Raw genomic sequence first — 19,680 nt, forward strand, 5'->3', positions numbered from 1 at the left:
AATATTGATATAACCTTTTTTTTACTTGTATAATGCATTTTTTTCTTCTTCTCAGGCTCTTCTCCTTTATTCGAGTTCTTGAAGGCCTACCAATGAGGCTAACTTACTATTTGGTCCAGCCAACCCAAATACTACAACTCTCATTATCAATGTTTCTTAAAGGATATCGTCAGAAAACTTATATAACTATGTAGTTTTCAAAAAAAATTAAGTGGAACTAATATTTAACTAAACAATTGACACAAGATTTGGTCAAGTACATAAAGTGACAGGGAACACAAATCTAAAAATAAGATATTTTTTACTATTAATTAGGAACCTAACACAAACTACAAACAGTGATAAATGCGTTGCCGTGTAAATAATGATAAGTCCGAACTGTTGTAGTTAATAACTGAATTAATCACATGACAATGATGAAATCAACATTTATATAATTAACTAAAGTAATTACAAATAAATTAAGTTATTTTTATAATAGTGTCTTTAATCGACATATACATTTTTTTTCTTTTACAGCTTTCTTGACGAATATCAGGGAAGTTTCTTATAAGTGGACTAACTAAAAACAACTACTCTAGATCTTCCATATCCATCAATTCGGAAGACAATTCAAGATACTCTTTATTTTTCTGTCTGCAAGTATTTTTTTTTTGAATGTAATTAGTTAATGATAATAATTATAGAATTTCAATATTCTTAATTTTATTATTTAAATGAAAGATGAACGATAATAGAAACTGAAACTGATGTTGATTTTATTAAAATATGTAATTTATTTATAAATAAAGGGGTTTGTAAATATAACTAGAAAATTTAAGGTTCATATAAACACCGACCCAAACCATGATCCTCAAACGGTTAATTTTCTTTTTTAAGTGACTTATATGTATATTAGACCAAACCTTAATAGTCAATCTTTAATAAGCCTATTACTGTAATAATGCACTGTACTTCCCAAATATTACCGCCTAACACGTGTGCATATTCTTTTTCACCCCACCTTCAGATCTCCCAAACAATTTCCCCAAAAATCTTTCTTTACGAAACCAAACTCACCCCTCTACTGTTCTTCCCTTAAAACCTCTAAAAATTTCATCTTTCATCTCTTACAACTTAATAATCTTGGCCAGGTACAATAAAGTTTCAATCTTTACTAATAAAGTTTCAATCTTTACTTCATTTTTATATTCTTGCACTTGATTAGCTTCACTTTTCTTGATTTTCTTGAATTTTTAAGTTGGTTTTGTAATTGGGTTTGTGTGAATTGTTGTGGTTTTTGTAGTGTAAATTGGATATTTATGAATTGGGTTTTGTTCAGATTGTGAGTATGGATAAGCATGATGATGATTCGGGTGTTTCTAGGGTTAGTGGAAATGCTACTGATTGTGTAGGTAGTGAAACCCTAATTGAGAAATTGGGTTGTGAGGGTGATGAGTTGATGGTGGAGGTTGTGGGGTCTGATGTGTTTTTTGATGGTGTTAGTGGAGTTGGGATGGGTGGGAATGGAGAATTGGGAGTGAGGGAAGATGGGGTTGAAATTGCGGGATCATCGAGTGATAAGATTGTGGTGGATGAGTATGTTGTGGAGAAAGAGGGTGGTGTTGAGGTGGATGTGAATGTTGCAGTGAGTGAGGGTGATGGGTTGGGAAATATTGCGGGATCATTGGATGATAAGGTTGTTGTTATGGAGGAAGTTGGTATATTGGCGAAAGAGAGTGTTGTTGAGGAAGATGTGAAGGTTGCGGTGAGCGAGGGCGGTTTAGAAAAAGGTGAAGAAGTGACTTATAGGGATGGTTTGAGCTGTGAATTGGCTACCCCGTCTGCTCGTGAAGATAGTGATATGCACAGAGATGGTAGAAATGGTGATACTAAAGTTGGCGAAGAGGATGTAAAAGCTGTGGTGGATGATGATTGTAAGAAATGTGAAAAATTGATTGAAAGGGATGGGGTGAGCCGTGACGTAGCTGCCCTGTCTGCTCATGAAGATAGTAATATGGATGGGGATGCTGTAAATTGTGATACCAAAGTTGTTGAAGAGGATGTCAAAGTTTTTGTGGACGAGGATTCTGAGAAACGTGAAATAGTGGCTGAAAGGGATGGTGTGAGCTGCGAAATGGCTGTCTTCTCTGCTCACGAAAATAGTGATATGCATGGGGATGCTTTGAAGTGTGGTAGTGAAGTTGTCAAAGAGGATGTCAAGGTTGCGGAAAATGAGGATGCATTAGGAAGAGGTGAAAATGTGACTGAAAGGGATGATGTGAGCTGTGAATTGGTTGCAGAATCTGCTCAAGAAGATTGTGGTATGCCTGGGGAAGCTGTAAATGGTGCAGGAGAAACTTTGGTGGTTACTGAGTCCTCCAGTGTAAATACCCATGTTGCAGAAAATCTTGATTCTGTAGTAAATGAGGATGGTGCTGAAGCTGTTAAATTTTCGGGTGAAGTTCTTGAGAAACAGATGACGCTAGAGATTGGTGGTTTCGGTAATGAAGCATCAGATGCACATGTTTTAGATGCTACGGGTTCTGCAGATAAAAGTGTTGATGCAGCCCAGAGAACAGAGTTGATTGAGGATGTTATCGAGGAAGATGTGAAGGTTGTGGTGAGCGAGGGTGGTGAAAGAGGTGAAGAAGTGACCGTAAGGGATGACGTGAGCTGTGTGTTGGCTACTCCATCTGCTTGTGAAGATAGTGATATGCACGGAGATGCTATGAATTTTGACACTGAAGTTGCCAAAGAGGATTCGGAAGTTGTGGCATATAAAGATTATAAAAAATGTGAAGCAGTGACTGAAAGGAATGACGGGGGCTGTAAGTTGACTGTCACATCTGCCTTTGAAGATACGGATATGCAGGTGGATAATGTGAATTCTGACAGTAAATTTGTTGAAGAGGATCCAAAGATTGCACTTATTATGAATGCTACAGGAAGAGGTGAAAATGTGATTGAAAGGGATGATGTGAGATGTGGATTGGCGGCTACCTCATCTGTTCATGAGTTGAGTGGTATACATGGGGTTGCTATAAATGGTGCTGATGAGGTTAGTGCCGGAGATAAATCGGTTGGTATCAAGTCCTACAATAAAGATACTAGCGATGTTCCGGAAAACCTTGCTACTGTAAATAATGAGGGCATTGCAGAGGAAGCTGTTAAACCATTGGGTGAAGTTCTTGAGAATCAGATTATGCAGGAGACTGATAAATTGCAAGAAGCAGATGTTCTAGACAAGGCTATGGATATTGAACATACAGATGATTATGATGAGAAAATTTCAGAACAGATGTCTCCTGGTGATGGGAGATTATTTAGTGATTGCCACTCCAGTTATTTGCTGCCACCAAAAAATGAAGGTGAGTTCGCTGCTTCTGATTTAGTCTGGGGGAAAGTCAGGAGCCATCCTTGGTGGCCTGGGCAGATATGCGATCCTTCTGATGCATCAGAGAAGGCGATGAAATATCATAAAAAGGACTGCTTCTTGGTGTCATACTTCGGAGATCGAACTTTTGCATGGAATGATGCATCTTGGCTAAGGCCATTCAGGACCCATTTTTCTCAGATAAAGGAGCAAAGCAATTCTGAAGCATTTCATCATGCAGTCAGCTGCGCGCTAGCAGAAGTTTCTCGTCGGGTGGAGTTGGGCCTTGCCTGCTCTTGCATACCGAAAAGTTCCTTTGCCGAGATTGAATCACAGATTCTGGAGAATGCTGGGATTCGTCAAGAAGCTGGTATTAGATACGGTGTAGATGAATCTTCTGCAGCTTCTTGTTTTGAGCCTGGGGAACTTTTGGAGCATATAAGATCATTAGCTGTCTTCCCGTCTGCTGACAGTGATGTCCTATTACAGCTTGTGATTTCTAAGGCTCAATTATCAGCCTTGTCTCGTTTCAAGGGACAGGGTCCCCTGCCCAAGTTCCAGTTATGTGGGGGTTTGCTGGAGAAGGATGCAAATACAGATGGAATTCAGCAGCACGGCGAACAAATTAAAGGTGAAAACAATTTCAGTAGCAAACGAAGTCATGATTTTGCTGATAATCTACCCCCAAGAAAAAGAGAGAGAAGCCTGTCTGATTTGATGGAGGATAAGCCACACTCCTCAGATGGTGACGATGAGTTCGACAGCAATATGAAAGACAAGTCTTTTGCGTCATCTGCTGGCATAAAGAGAAAGGCGTTAGATTCTTTCACTGAAGGGTCAGATAAGAGACAAAGTTATTATGCTGCAAAAGTGTCTACCACAGCATCTCAAACTCCTAAGCCATCTTTTAAGATTGGTGAGTGCATTCGCAGGGTTGCAAGTCAACTGACCGCGTCTCCATTACTTGTGAAGTCTAACAGTGAAAAGTTTCTCAAGATTGATGATAGTGTTGAGCAACATGTAGGGTTTGAAGATGCTTTGCAGACTCCTGTGAATTCCCAAAAAGAGGCGATGATGGTTTCACCAGAGCACTCTTCTTTAGCTGAGATTCTTTCGCAACTTCACTTGGCAGCACAGGATCCTAAGAAAGGCTACAGCTTCTTGAAAAACATTACTAGTTTTTTTACTGGTTTTCGACATTCAGTTGCTTTGGGCCAGAGCTCTAGAACAAGGAACTCATCTACAGGAAGAGGTGGTAGAAAGAGAAAAACACCTCAGTCAAATATGAACTCTCCTGAAGATTTTGAATTTGACGACGTAAATGATTCATACTGGACAGATAGAATTGTACAAAATTATGGTGAGGACGAACTGCTAAATAATGCTCAGAATGGAGAAGCCGAATATCATTTAGTGCTTCACCAGGCTGATAAACCCGTAAAATCTGGTCGTAGATCACGAAAGCAGTTTTCTAATGGGGAGCATTTAATTGTAGCAGAGGAACCCATAGCAGAACCTATTGATAAGAAGCCAGATTGTTCACCAACAGAACTCATACTTAATTTCTCCCCAGGACATTCTCTTCCTACGGAACTGAATCTTAATAAAATCTTCAGGCGCTTTGGCCCATTACGGGAATGTGAAACAGAAGTTGACAGGGAATCCAGACGTGCGAGGGTCGTTTATAAGAGGTGTTCTGACGCAGAAGTTGCTTTAAGTAGTGCGGGGAATTTCAGTATTTTTGGGCCAATGCATGTTGATTACGAGCTGAGCTATGTGCCATCAGCACCGTACAAACCTTTGCCGGTTGCAGCATTAGAAGGGGAGCTTAATGCGAATCCATTTATTTAGGTAAGTTTTCGTATTTTCGAAGATATAAATTTTCAAGAGTTAAAACAGAGTTGGTATTCAAATTATTAGTGAACTGTTCCTTCAATACCAAATTCCTCTTCTAACACATGCTAAATAACAATATACCCCTTGAGCTGGGATTAGTTAAATGAAACCTGCATAGAGTCACTGGGATTAGTTAAATAAAACCTGCATAGAGTCTCTTTCAGTTTTATGCACAATTATCTCTAGATTTTTATAGCCATATGGACGGGATGGTCACCAAGTAGGGGTGAAAGTTCTATTGAATTTTGATACATCCTGAATAGGAACTCAAACATTTGTCCTGGCATAGCTTTTTTGTTTGAGGTGTAGCAAAGAGATAATTGGCCTGGTCTGGACATGTGATATAAAGTTGTCAGATTGCAGTATCTTCCCCATTCTTCTCCTCCGTCTTTTTATTTTTGTCTAGTGCAATGTGTACTATCCCTTGCAACAATATTGTATTTTTCAGAATTTGCCATCTACTCGCTGAGTCCAAGTGAAATTGTTCAAATGTCATATAATATAATGAACTTTGTCAGCTCTACTAAACCGCCTGTATTATTCTAGTACTTGCTAGAGATATCGGTTGGTTTGAGTAAAGTGCTTTTAAAAAAAAATCCTCTTTTTCCTGATCTCTCTATTCGCTGTTGTAATTGCTTGCAATTGCCTGATGAGTCAACCTGAAGTCCTAAACTTATCATTTAAATTTGTTTCTTTTATCACAAGAAGTCAAGAACCACAATATATCTAGTTCTCATTATTACATATTTTTTTAAAAATTTAAATTGCACTTACATATCATTATTATATAATTATAGGTGTATTTATTGTTGAGAGGATCCAGAGGAACTACTGAGTGTGAGCTGCACAAGTGCTCGGGCTGGATGGAGATGGAGGTAACCAGTCTATTTGTTAATCTATCTATGAAGAAGATTCTAGAGATGTTGTCTAGTGATATTAGTGCCCTGTTGTTTCATGGCTATAATGTATTTTATCACAACCACAACGGTCATGTATTTAGTTAGGACTCGGCTGACTTCAGTATTGATAGCCAGGTGCCGAAGTTTTTTGTCCTTGTAAGATTAAATTTTTCATTTCATTATAAAATATGAAGTTGTGATATGTTATATATTTGAATTAAAGGATGCTGCTTATATTGGTCTGTCTAACCTTTTGAAAAAAAATCATACTTTATATTGCTGCTGAATAATTTCTTGGCTCATTAGTGTGAGCTTAGATATAGAGATATAGTGATTTCGTGTTATTATTTTATTATAATTTATGACATATGATGTTCTGTAGTCTTTTTTTTGGATTTGGAGAAAGTCTTTCTGGGCTCATGCTTTTCAACTTGATAGAGTGTTGACATACCTATAGAAGTCAAAAGAGCTTATGTTTTTTTCATGCAATGAGACTTTGCCATGAGGAGATGAAAAAATGACTTACACTTCGAGTCATAGACTCATAGGATACTGTAGTTCGCCAGAAGGATAATTTGACAAACATCAAGTCATCAGTATATTTTTGTTTTTTAATTATGAAAATGTGGTGTATTTGTAGATGCACTACGTGAACTTTATTGTTCTAGAGTTTTAGATAATGTTACTTTTTAATAATTTTATTTAAATATTTATATCTATTATTCAGACATTGCATATATATATATTTGCTATTTTCATATTTTTTTGTGAATTTCATCGATGAAGCATTTTACCTTCCCCTTAAGCTCTCGAAATATCTTTGCATGCTGCATTAGGCCTTTTGCCTTTAACAACTAATACCTATTTCATTTTTAAAGTGACTAATATAATCAGTATACTTACCAGTAACATCTATGTCCTTACCATCAACTAGGTAATGTTACTCTTGTACTACTAAAATAATGGATTAGGGAGCAACGGAAACATAAAGTTGCAGCATCGGAACCTCGGAACCTAGGAGTCGATTGCAAATTGGCCTTTAGTTTTGGCATGAAATATGTTAGTAGCTCTATACAATGTATGTTAATAATGACAGGCTTGGGATTTTTTGTTATTTTTTTTGGATGCTTTCTATATATCTGATGATCTTATAGTTCTAGCAGTTATATCTTTTACTTTCTCTTTTTCTTTATTGGCTGTGGGGGGTATGAAAAGCTGCTAGATGAGGTACATTGTTGAAGTAAATTTCCTGTTTAAATTTTTGTACAAAAAGTTATTGTTCTTGATGAAGGAAGGAGCCCAGATCGAAGCATAATTCTCTATTGGAACCTGGTACTAAATAGTAATAACATCGTTCTTCTTCATGAGTCGAGAACCCTACTTGGTTTGTTAACTACTAGTCTTGTATCTAAGAGACTGATGGCGTATAGGGTGGGGGATGAATCTGTTTCCTTGTATGTATATAATCATTCGATGATCAGATACTAGTGGGTGGCTGTGGAGGCGAACAGCTACTGTAACCAGTTTTTAAGCAAATTGCAAACCGGCACGTATGAGAAAATGTGTGGCAAATGCTTTCCTCAACTGTCATGCAAATATTGCAGGAGATACGATTTGTAGTTGCCTCCTGTACAGTTGTGTGGTGCATAGATCAACTATGAATTTTGTACATGCCCCATTGCCCATATCTGAGCTGTACGTGATGGTCATTCATTGTTGATGAATTACATTTGGAAAACATAGATTACTTTCTTTTTTTAGCATAATCGCATTCGAGAACAAGCTTATGTTGGGACTTGTAGTTTGGGCTTCCGTCCTGTACTTGAGTAGCATTGTTTTCGGCTTATGATTGTAAGTATGTCTGTCATTCTTGGCCAGGCGTGCTCTCTCAATCCCCCGCATTTTAAAATAATGTAAAGTATAGTTTTATAATTTTTTTTAAAATTTCCTTTTTTTTAAATAAAATTAGAATGTTTAAACTTTTATTTAGAAAAAAAAAATAAAAAAAAAAGTTATTGAACTATATTTTCTATTCATATTAAAATCGTATCTGACACTTTTTTAAAAACAACAACACTTAAGATGGATGGATGGAGTAAGTAATAATTAGGGGAGAGTATGGGCCGGTTCGACTCGGTTTTACCTTAAGAGGGATGGATGGAGTGAGTAATAATTAGGGGAGAGTATGGACCGGTTCGACTCGGTTTCTAGGTAAACCCGGAACCGGAACCATATACCTCGGTTTTTAGAAATTGAAAACCATAAATCTTCGAATTCGGTTTCGGTTTTAAAAAGCCGGTTCGATTTTCATCGGTGTTAAAAATGAACTTCTCTATTTTGTGGTACAGAAAATGAAGTGACCAGAAAAGCTAGTGGAAGCATCTACTGAACTTCTCTATTTTGTGGTACAGAAAATGAAGTGATCTGCATATATCCTTGTGTGAAATTCAAAGCAAGGGATACGAAAAGTGTACAACAATCCACTGCAGAAAAAGTACAAATTAAAGATGACAATCTACATCTACAGATTAGCGGAAAAATAGCCTGACACTTGCAAAGTCTGCAGAAACAAAAAGGCAGCAGAGTGGTCTTAAGCAACACAAGATTAACCGGCTATGTCACTGTATCACGGTCAATAAAGACATTTTTGATAGCATTTGAGCTCAAGGAGATGAAGTACAGAATACCACAACAGCCGAAAGGGAACAGCTAATTATTCAGAAAATAAAGCCCAAGTTTACAAAATACTAATCATAAGCCCAAATTTATAAAAGATTTTATATATATATATATATAATTAAAATTTATATAAATAATTATAAATAAATATTATTTATTTATTTTAAATATTCGGTTCGGTTTTTTCGGTTCTGTTTGATGGTATAAACGGAACCAAACCATTTCGATCGGTTCGGTTTTTTTTCGGTTTCGGCTCGGTTTTTATCGGTTTCGGTTGTTTTTGGCAATTTAGTGTAAAAATATACTCCCTCCGTCTTTTTCAATTGTTTACATTTTTTAGAGAGTGTCTGACACGTATTTTAAGGTGCATATAAAGTATTGTTTTATAATTTTTTTTTACAATTTTGTTTTTCTGAATAAAAATTAAAATATTCAACTTTTATTTAGAAAAAAAAATCGTAAAAATAAGTTATATAACTATATTTATTATGCACCTCAAAATGCGTGTTAGACATATTCTTAGAAATATAAACAATTGGAAGAGAATGAAAGAGAATGAAGATTAATACATATAGTGAGACGATCGCTGAATTCTTAAGATGGGAACCACCGAACCAGCCGGTTATTACTGTAATTAAAGTGCTGATTTCTTTTTTGCCAATAACTGCTGATTTTTTTGAAAAATTAAAATTCCGAATTTGTTAAATTGGTTATTTTGTGCAAAATTACAAATTTAAATTCTCGCTAAAGTCTATCTATTAAATATATAGGGGCAATTGTACTATTTCATAATTCAAGTTTGGGAAAATCAATTGAGACAAAATCATATATGAATAACAACATAATTAAGGCTATATTTGGGAATACGGTTAAAAACTGCTATATTGTGAGAAAAAGTGTTGAGGGAAAAAGTACTGTCAGAAAAATTAGATGACTGTTTGATAATTTTTTTAATTTGTGCATATTTTGAGATATAATATATAAAAATAATATTTTTGAAAAGGTTTGATAGTTAAACTGATAGTTATTTTCTATAAAAGTTGAAAACGGCTTTTTCCAAAAGCTCGACAAGTTTTTGCTAATAACAATTTTCAAACCAAAAGCGCTTTCAGCTTTTAGAATTTATCAAACATCTGTTTTTAATAAAAACTGTTGTAAATGAGTGCAACAGTAATACCAAAAGGAACCTAACGGATAGTATCGTGGACACCAACTTTCTGTGTGGGTTTGAATGTCCATTTGGACCTAAAAAACAAATAATAAAGGGAGGAGATTTTGTAGTATATTTTTTAATTATATATCCACCTAATCATGATTTTTTTTGGGAATTTATCAAAAATATCATTTTTTAGCAAAATATTTGTAAAAATACGGACACGTGTTGCATATGAGGTTGCATACGAGATTGTAACGGTTGCATATGAGCTTGATCTGTATTTTTACAAATATTTTCTGTAACTTGGATATTTATGAAAAAATCCCTTTTTTTTATTGCACCCATAACGTCATAACCATAACACTTTGAATGTTACACAAAAATAGAAAAATTTAGAATATAAATTACATTAATATTGAAATCTTTTATTCATGAACCTGAATTATAATATTGCAATACTTCATGAAATGAATTTATTTGTGATCTTAGTATCTATATTTACGCCTGTAGTTGCTATGTTTATATCCGTTTTTCTTTGTATAACGGTTTAATAATTCTAATATCTTTTCCGTTTTCCGCTTCCTTATATAATCGTTTTAGATCATTTTTATTTGCATATTTTTTTTCTTTAACTGTTTTAGATAATTTTATTCTCTATCTCCTTTTTTCAAATATTTCTTTTCTGTTTTAAAATATCGATGACAAATTTTGTGATAAAATTCAGCCTCTGTAAACATGTTTTATATTTTGATAATCACAAAAATAAGGTTATCTTCGAAAATATCAAGGTGATTTTTTTTATCACTCTGACTCAGGTGATATAATCATAAATGACTCTGATTTCGAACTCATAATTATCCCCTATTTAACCAACTGAGACAAACCTTGAGGGCTAATGATTTTAATCCTTCCCCGAACTTCTTTCATTTCTAAAACAAATATTTTACGAATACATTATTTTTTTTTTAAAAAAATGGCAAAATGCATCGTAGCGGGGGAGTTATATGAGTTCATAATGTATTTTAATAAATAAATTTCTAGATTTTTAATCAAATCAATTACAAAAGTATGCATCATGTATTAAATTAAGTGTTAAATTATGTATATTATATTAAAAATGCATTAAAAGATTTGGATAGTAAAGCATTAAGCCCAAAAGAAAAATTACAAATATATAATATTTTTGAAAAAGTAGCAAAAAACAATATTTGCAACTGTTCAACCATATTTGCAATTTAAACCGACCAGAGCCATAAAAAAATGCAATTTTAGAAATTATTTTGTAAGAATAAGGTGCAACTAAAATCAACTTCCATTAAAAAAGTTGTTGCATTAGAGATTATCTAATTACATAAAGTTGCATAATAACTTTATTTTTAAGAATAAAAGTTAGAAAATATATATTTGCAAAAAAGTTAAAAATATAAAATATTTTCACAAAAACATTTTAAATTAAGTATTTTATTAAAAACTCTCAAACAGAATTAGAGGATAGTTGGATAATTTCATTACCTAGTAGAAAAATATACCCAGATTTCATAAGTGTGAACAAAACCATACTCTAAAGTCAAAGTCTAAATCAATGGAGATAACTAGGTCCAGGGCTCCCACCATTGTTATTTGTCATTTTTTTGTCATTCACATCAATACAAGAATTTGTATAACAATTTTGTTGTAAATCTCTTTATATTTGTTAATTTATTGCCAATTTCAATTTTTAAATAATTTATAATACACAAATTATAGTTTTTACTTTTTTAAATTAATTATTTATTTTTAATTTTTTTAAATATTTTAAGATGTATTGAAAACAAATTCTTATAATTATTGTAGTTTTTGAAATAAAAATTAAATATTAAACCATAATTACATTATTTTTTTATTTAGCAAAAGTAAAATATTTATAAAAGTATGTATTCAATATATTTAAAAATATGTAAAAAAAATTGAAAGAAATTAATTGTAAGGTAGTATCATAAATATTGGGTATAATAAAAGGTCTTTCTATAGGACAGTTACATTACCTGGCGGGAAATCATAACTAGGTTTAACAACAGTTGCTAACTTAGGTTAAGATTAGCGCTTAAAATAACTAACTTCAACCGCCATTTTGTTTATGTAACTCAAGTTCCTTTAAATACTTTTGACAAAAAAAAGTTCCTTTCAATACTTTTTAGTTTTTATAGAAAACTATTCACCATTTTTAATATAATAAACATTAGAAACTCCAAATTTCAAGGTAAGATAGTGAAAAAAAGATGACATGTTATTTTTTTAGAAATTTTTATACAACTAAAATTAATCAAATTTAGAAAAACATTTTTACAATATGAGCCCCACAGCATAAAGTTGAATATTTTTGGAGGGTATAATAAGAAGCTAGTAGTCCAATGCAATTCCAAAGGTTTCTTCTTACAAATAGATACACGAGGTCACTCAAACCCTCTTCTCCTGTATATCTATACATTTCATGCTCACAAGGTACGTTTCTTTATACCTACATACGTACGTATATCTTGATTGTATCTATCTCTATGTCTTCATTTCCTCTCTACAACTTACACCAACCTCCTTTAAATTTTTTCGATATTTAACGCACTCACACACACACGGTCTTGTCTTTCACGATATTCGAAAACTCGATATCTGTTACAGGGAGAGAGGGTGATACCAAGCTGATTGTTTTAATTTTCTTCGATAATTAATGTGTTTTAGACAAAATTTGAACTCTCAATCTCCTTTAAGAGCCATGCTGATTGATTTTAATTTGTTCGATAATTAATATGTTGACCACACCGTCTTCGACAAAATTCGAACTCTAGATATCCTGTAAGAGGGAGAGAGGGTGATGCCATGCTGACTGTTTTATTTTTTTCGATAATTAACACGCTGACAGTATTTGACAAGATTCCACACTTATTATTTCATGTATTTGTACATGTCATTTATTTTACTTGAGTTTTTGTAATCTGATTATATTTGTGTGAATTGTGTGTTTGAACGTTTGTGTTTGATTGTTGTAGGTGTAGTGAGAATGAATGAGAATAATAATTTTTTGTCTAGGGTTTTAGATGATGGTGGTGGTTTTGGATTGGGTAGGGATTTTGGGTATGGGAAAGATGAAATAATGGTGGAGATTGTGGGGACTAATGTGTTTGTTGACGGCGTTGTCGGAAATGAAATGAATGGAAATGGTGGGGTTGGAGGGGATTTTGTGCAAGGGGAAGTTGGTGTTGAGGATTATGAAGTTACGGAGGATTTTGTGTTTTTGGAGAATGGTGGTGGGGGTACACGTGATGAGGTTACGGGTAGTGGTGAGATGTGTTGCGGGAATGGTGGTGGTTTGGGTGGACTTGATGAGGGGACAGGTAGCGGTGAGATGTATTGTGGCAATGCCAGTGGTTTGGATGGATGTTGTGATGGTTTGGATGGACTTGATGTGTTGAGGGGGAGTGGTGTGTGTTGTGGGAATGTCGATGGTTTGGAAAGACGTGATGAGGTGTTAGGAAATGATGATATGGATTGTGCATTGAGGACTCCTTCTGCTCATGAATGTAGTAGTGGTATGCGTGATGAGGTGATGGGTGGTGATATGTGTTGTGGGAATGGTGAAGCTTTGGAAAGACGTGATGAGGTGTTGGGAAGTGGTTATATGGTTTGTGCATTGAGTACTCTGTCTGCTCATGAATGTAGTGGTTTGTGTGATGAGGTGACGGGTGGTGATATGTGTTGTGGGAATGCTGGTGATTTGGCTGGAAGTGATATATGTTATGGGAATGGTGATGGTGATGGTTTGGAAAGACGTGATGAGGTGTTGGGAAGTGGGGATATGGGTTGTGCATTGAGGACTCCGTCTGCTCATGAATGTAGTGGTTTTCGTGATGAGGGTTTTAGTTCTGAAAGTGAAGTAAGTGCTGGAGATTCTGTAGCTAGTGGAAAGATGGAGGTGGTTGCTGAGAAAATAAATTGCAGATTTGATGATGATGCTGTGGAGCAAATGGTGGAAAATTCTGATGTTTTGGTGTCACGATTTGGATTTTTTGGGGATGATTCATCGAATGCCAATGCTGAATCTGAGTTTAGAAGTTACTCGGTTATTGCAAAGGCTGAAGAAATTTTGGAACAAGTCTTCGTGGAGGTGAAAGAAAGTGCTGTAAATGGCAAGGATCAAGTTGTGCATAGTATTGTTGTAGATGCAGAATCACCGTGTTTAGAAACCGTTCGAAGCATATCTGTCAAAAGTGCTTATGTCGGAACTGATATTGGCACAACTTGTGTAAATGCTGAACCTGTTGACCACCAAACTGAAGCTGTTGCAGGGCTGAATGAGATGCTGAATAAGAAAGAAGAGACTTGGAAATTAGGTCCTAAGATTATTGAAAGTGATGTATATGATGGAAAGTGTTTAGCAGGGGAAGGGTTTGTGAAGAACAATCTTGTTACTGGAACCTCCAGTGATCATGTCAATGTGAGTGTTGATTCCATATCCTCCCAGAATCCAGCAAAACTTGTAGTTGACAGTCAAGTTGCAGATGATGTACGATAAGGTTTCTAATAAAGGTATCGAGACTTCCAAGGGTGTTGATTTCAGTGAGGGTAAAGGGGATTGTGGAGAAAGCACTCGAACTTCTCCAGACTCGGTATCTACTATTGAGCACACTCAGGTTGTGGCAGGTTATAATGAAGCTGTTTATAACAAAGTCTCAATCGAAATGACTACAAATGATAGCTTCTTACAGAATCCTATGTCAGAGGTCTCAGAAATCAAAGCTGTACAATGTGAACCAAAGTATGAGGATGCCAGAAAAGATTGTAAACAAGCTCTCATTTCAGAAATGAACTTTGAGGAGGCTACAGACTATAAGGGGTCAGAGGCTGATGCTTCAGGTGTCAGTTTAAGTGTTTGTGGTGGAGATAACGACAGTGTCGATGCTATATTGAAGAGGACAGAGGTCCTGGATTTGAAGGAAGATCCAACAGCTGGTGTTTGTTGTAACTCAGGTTTTGTAAAAGAAGTTGTCAGAATAGAAAGTGTGATCCTGTTGCAGGAAAAAATGATTTGCCTTCACTTGAAGATGGCTCACAGAGACAAGGTCTGGTTTCTGAAACAGAGCCAAGTTACACATATGAAAGTTGTTGATGAGATTTGGAAATGATGTTGTAGAGGAACAACATGATATAGGAATAGTATCAGAAGGCATTGTGGAAGCAAGTTTGGAGACAATATCTGATCAAAAATTGGATTCCAACTCCAAACCGAGGGTCGTGGATGGGGATATGAATCTAGTGAAAGACTACAAATTTGAGTGGACTGAATTCGAGAGGCAGTGTAGTGAATGAAGAGAAAAAAGATGACATGCTGAAGCCAGATGTAAAACGAAGGAGATCGCTTGGTAGTGAGGATGATGAGAATAATATTTTGAACCAAACATTTACCGGTGAGATATTAAATGAAGGTGATTCAGATTCAGCTATTCCACATAGTGTCGGCGAGGTTACTTATGGGTCTGAAGCTGTACCTTAGTTCTGATATGTTGCAAAGGGATGTTAAAGCTGTGGATTACTTCACGAACGATGTTCCCTGTCACTTGCCAGATTGCAATCGGAATTCAGTTAATCTGATGTCTGATGGGGTAACTCCCGATAAACTTTTGCATCTGACCTTCCAAAAGGGGAATAGTGAACCTGTTTTGGGCAGCCTGGTTGATCATATGAGTACCCTTTGGAATGAAGAAGAAAAGAAGGTAAACGGTTCGCTTTTGGACCGAAATGTAACTTTAAGTTATGAGTTCAGTTGTGTAGACTCCAATTTTCAAGGGACTGAAAAAAATATTGACCTGCAAGATTCAGAGTGCTTAGATGCAAGTTCAACAGGCAACCATACTGAGGTTAGTCTAGCATCAAAATCACATTTTGGAAGTTAATTATGACGAAGAACAGGTTGATGTAAGTACTGATCAAGAAATGAAGAAAGGTTTTGTGGATGAATCTACCTTGGCTTCTTGTTTTGAGCCTGCGGAACTTCTAAAGCACATAAGATTATTAGCAGTTCTACCATCTGTCGGCTGTGATGGTCAATTACAGCTTACAACGTCTAAGGCTCAGGTAGCAGCCTATTCTCAGTTTCAAGTAGACATGTGTCCTCTGCCTGACTTTCACGTATGCTATGGTTTGTTGGAGAGTGATGCAAATAACTCAAGATTAAGTGATGGGATTCAGGGGCATGATGATGTGGCAGAGAGTCTAACCCCACGAAAGAAAGGCAGGAGCACATCTGAGTTGATTGGTGAAATGCCAAAGGTAGATGGTAAAGAAGAACGTGAGCTCGACATCAGGGATTCATCTGTTACAGCATCTGCTTGCAGAAAGAGAAGCAGAAAGAGAAAGGCTTTTGAATCTCTTGTAAATAGTTCAGGTAAAAGACAAGTTAATTTTGCTGCAAAAGTGTCTAGTTCTGCATCTCAAGAACCTAATAAGTCCTTCAAGGTTGGGGAGTGTCTATCACAACTTCGCTTGGCAGCACAGGATCCTGTAAGAAGGTATAGCTTCCTTAATGAAATTACTACTTTCTTCTCCGGTTTCCGACAATTTGTTATTTCTCAGTTTGGAGAAGCAACAAGTCAGCTAGTGCCTTCTGAGACAGATAAGCCTGTTAGATCTGGCCAGAGATCTCTGAAGCGGTTTTCTAGTGGGAAGCAAGTAATGGTAGCAAAGGAACCAGTAGTAGACCATATGGATATCAGGAGTTCAGATTGCTTGCTTTCTGAGGCAGATAATTCCATTAAATCTGGCCAGAGATCTCGGAAGCGGTTTTCTAGGGGGAAGCAAGTATTGGTAGCAAAGGAACCAGTAGTAGACCATATGGATATCAAGAGTTCAGATTGCTCGCCTTCGGAGGCAGATAAACCCATTAAATCTGGCCAGAGATCTCGGAAACGGTTTTCTAGTGGGAAGCAAGTAATGGTAGCAAAGGAACCAGTAGTAGACTATATGGATATCAGGAGTTCAGATTGCTTGCCTTCTGAAGCAGATAATCCCATTAAATCTGGCCAGAGATCTCGGAAGCGGTTTTCTAGTGGGAAGCAAGTATTGGTAGCAGAGGAACCGGTAGTAGACCATATGGATATCAGGAGTTCTGATTGCTCGCCTTCTAAGGCAGATAAACCTGTTAAATCTGGCCAGAGATCTCGGAAGCGGTTTTCTAGTGGGAAGCAATTAATGGTAGCAGAGGAACCAGTAGTAGACTATATGGATATCAGGAGTTCAGATTCCTCGCCAACGGGACTAATTCTAAAATTTAACGAGGGAAAATCTGTACCATCTGAACTGACTCTAAATAAAATATTCAGACGTTTTGGCCCGTTATGGGAACATGAAACAGAGATTGATAGAGAAAGTAGCAGTGCCAAGGTGGTTTACAAGAGGTGTTCTGATGCAGAAGTTGCTTTTAGTAGTGCTGGAGTATTCAATATATTTGGGTCAATTCTTGTTAGTTATGAACTCAGCTATAGTCGATCTGCACCATTTAAAACATTGCCAGATGCAACAGGACAAGACCAGAAAGCTGCAAATTAATGTCTCGAGGTAAATACAAACTTTTATTTTGCAGAATCAACAATCTTTATTGTTCAAGGAGATGGTACCTTTTAACCCCTTTAGAGGTCCAAGTCTGTCATACCAAGTTACTAATATATTCGCTTTTCATATATTGCTTTTGCCACAACTTCTGTAATTGATGATTTCAGTGGCTTGCTAGCTTCTTCATTACTAGATAATAACGTGTCTTTGATTTTTCGCTAAGCATCATGCTTACTATATGCTTAGCAAAATTTGGATCTCTTATAGGAAATGTATAGAATCTGTAGATGTTATTGATTAACCTGCTAGTGGGACTGGTTAATTGCAAAAAAAATTGCAGTAATAATTTTTTTTTTGTTCTAGAATCCTAAACTAAAAAACATCCTCTACTTTCTACACTTTATTATCCTAGTTATGGTGTTGCTACTATAAACTTGAAACTACATGCTAGTTGTGTACTTGTATTAACTTATCTGAACATATATTTGGTTGTAGGTGAAAGGAACCAAAGAGACTTCTGAACATAAGTTCGCAACAAAGTGGGAGGTGGTGGAGCTAGCGGTCTCATAAGTAATCTGGTTATAGGAAATTTGGCGCATTGTCATCGGTGCTATTAGGTTTTTACTTTTTGGGCGAGACGCAAAGTATTACTTTTTTTTCCTATTATCAGTATATTTAGAGGTTTATTCTTAGATAGCAAATTACAGCAAATTTCTGATATATAAATCAACTTGTTATAGATTATAAAACATGATGCTGCTTCTGGATTTTTTTGCATGCTGTTTAGAAATTTTAGTGTTTACAGTATCAACTGCCAGTATTAATATCAACTGTTTATATGATGCTGTTTATTCTCATAAGTTCTGTTTATTGCGATTGTGAACAACATGCTTTGTTGTTTCCTCCCCCTTGAATGAAATATATTATGTATTAAATAGTGCAACATAGCTTGACAAAAAAAAGTGCAACAGAGAGGTTTGCTGAGCCATTTTAATCCACATCATCAGCCCCATCGTCAGCCACATCAGGTCTATTTAAAATGATAATATTGGATCTACCGTCTAATCCATTTTAGGGCATAGATTCTCCTCTTCGTTCACACCCAACTCTTCCTTTTCCAAGATCCGTTGAACTTTATCCAGCAGAACAGACATTTAAGAGCAGGAGATCCTGCACGGGTCCTGCAAACAGTTTTCTTACAAACCATTCACGCCTACATTGAATCCAATGGTGATGACTAGTTCTTTTCTGACTTTCTTAATCCTGAATGATGTAATTTATTTTATATCCATCTCGTATATATAGATGCAAATACGTGATGTTCTTGACATTTTGTTGGCCCTTCCACATCACCTGCCTACGAATTCAGCTGTTTGCTAGAACTTGTATTAAATGTAAATTTAAAGCTAGAGATATTATGTAATTATAATTGGAATATGTAATTATATTGCTGGACCATTCATTGTTGTGTTGTAGTTTTATTCATAATAAACATGTGATGATTCGAAGCCATGTGCTGCTTTCGTTCCAATGTCTTCGACCAAACTGTTGTGACCAGTAACTGGAGAGAAACAATGATCGGTTATGCAACACATAACTGGGCACGTGTGTAGTACTAGACTACCCTTGTTGTCTATATTATATACTTAACCTATGTAGACTATTTCAAACCTGCTCAACCTATTACATTATCTATATAGACTCTTCCATTGAAGCCTTGTGTTACTCTTACCTTTTATCTCTAGAGTTTTTTTTTGGTTAAATTACCCTTCAGAGCGGTCAATAAGCAGCGTGGGTACATTTAATAAATGAAACTTTTATTACCCTTTTGTCTCTAATTACGAATGAGGTTTGAAATCTGTAAACCATATGCAGCCCTAAGGTTCCGATTATGTGCCCTCTGAATGAGTTTTATGTTAACCAATAGTTACTTTATCTGACTTGCGGGATTTGTTGGAGCACATTCAGTAACCATGTTTATCTTAACCTATAATGTAACTCATTTTATGATTTTGTATAAGAATGTGTATTATGGCCAGGGACATTTTAGAATGCATGTACTAAAGGAAGCATCAAACCGGCATGGTCCTTTCATGAGGTAGATAATACTCACTTTA

At 35.7% G+C, this 19,680-nt stretch overlaps 2 protein-coding genes across 2 annotated transcripts; both read left to right on the forward strand.

The window, feature by feature from the left end:
- Positions 1–993: 993 nt before the first annotated feature.
- On the forward strand, positions 994–6,386 carry LOC141698124 (uncharacterized). The gene is made up of 3 exons (XM_074502741.1): positions 994–1,133; positions 1,286–5,206; positions 6,049–6,386. The coding sequence occupies exon 2, from the start codon at positions 1,331–1,333 to the stop codon at positions 5,204–5,206; it is 3,876 nt and encodes a 1,291-aa protein (XP_074358842.1). The 5' UTR covers positions 994–1,133; positions 1,286–1,330; the 3' UTR covers positions 6,049–6,386.
- Positions 6,387–15,435: 9,049 nt separating this feature from the next.
- On the forward strand, positions 15,436–18,280 carry LOC141696270 (uncharacterized). The gene is made up of 3 exons (XM_074500432.1): positions 15,436–15,873; positions 15,926–17,569; positions 18,059–18,280. Exons 1-2 carry the CDS (start codon positions 15,436–15,438, stop codon positions 17,558–17,560), a joined length of 2,073 nt encoding a protein of 690 aa, XP_074356533.1. The 3' UTR covers positions 17,561–17,569; positions 18,059–18,280.
- The last annotated feature ends 1,400 nt before the right edge of the window (positions 18,281–19,680 follow it).

Source organism: Apium graveolens, chromosome 11 (genome assembly GCF_009905375.1).
Source record: "Apium graveolens cultivar Ventura chromosome 11, ASM990537v1, whole genome shotgun sequence".
NCBI lineage: Eukaryota > Viridiplantae > Streptophyta > Magnoliopsida > Apiales > Apiaceae > Apium > Apium graveolens.

Bases quoted from the DNA above. Each gene is read 5' to 3' on its own strand.
- LOC141698124 (XM_074502741.1), top strand. From the start codon at position 1,331: ATGGATAAGCATGATGATGATTCGGGTGTTTCTAGGGTTAGTGGAAAT.
- LOC141696270 (XM_074500432.1), top strand. From the start codon at position 15,436: ATGAAGGTGATTCAGATTCAGCTATTCCACATAGTGTCGGCGAGGTTA. The intron at 15,874-15,925 runs GTTAGTCTAGCA...GACGAAGAACAG, and splicing joins CAACAGGCAACCATACTGAG to GTTGATGTAAGTACTGATCA.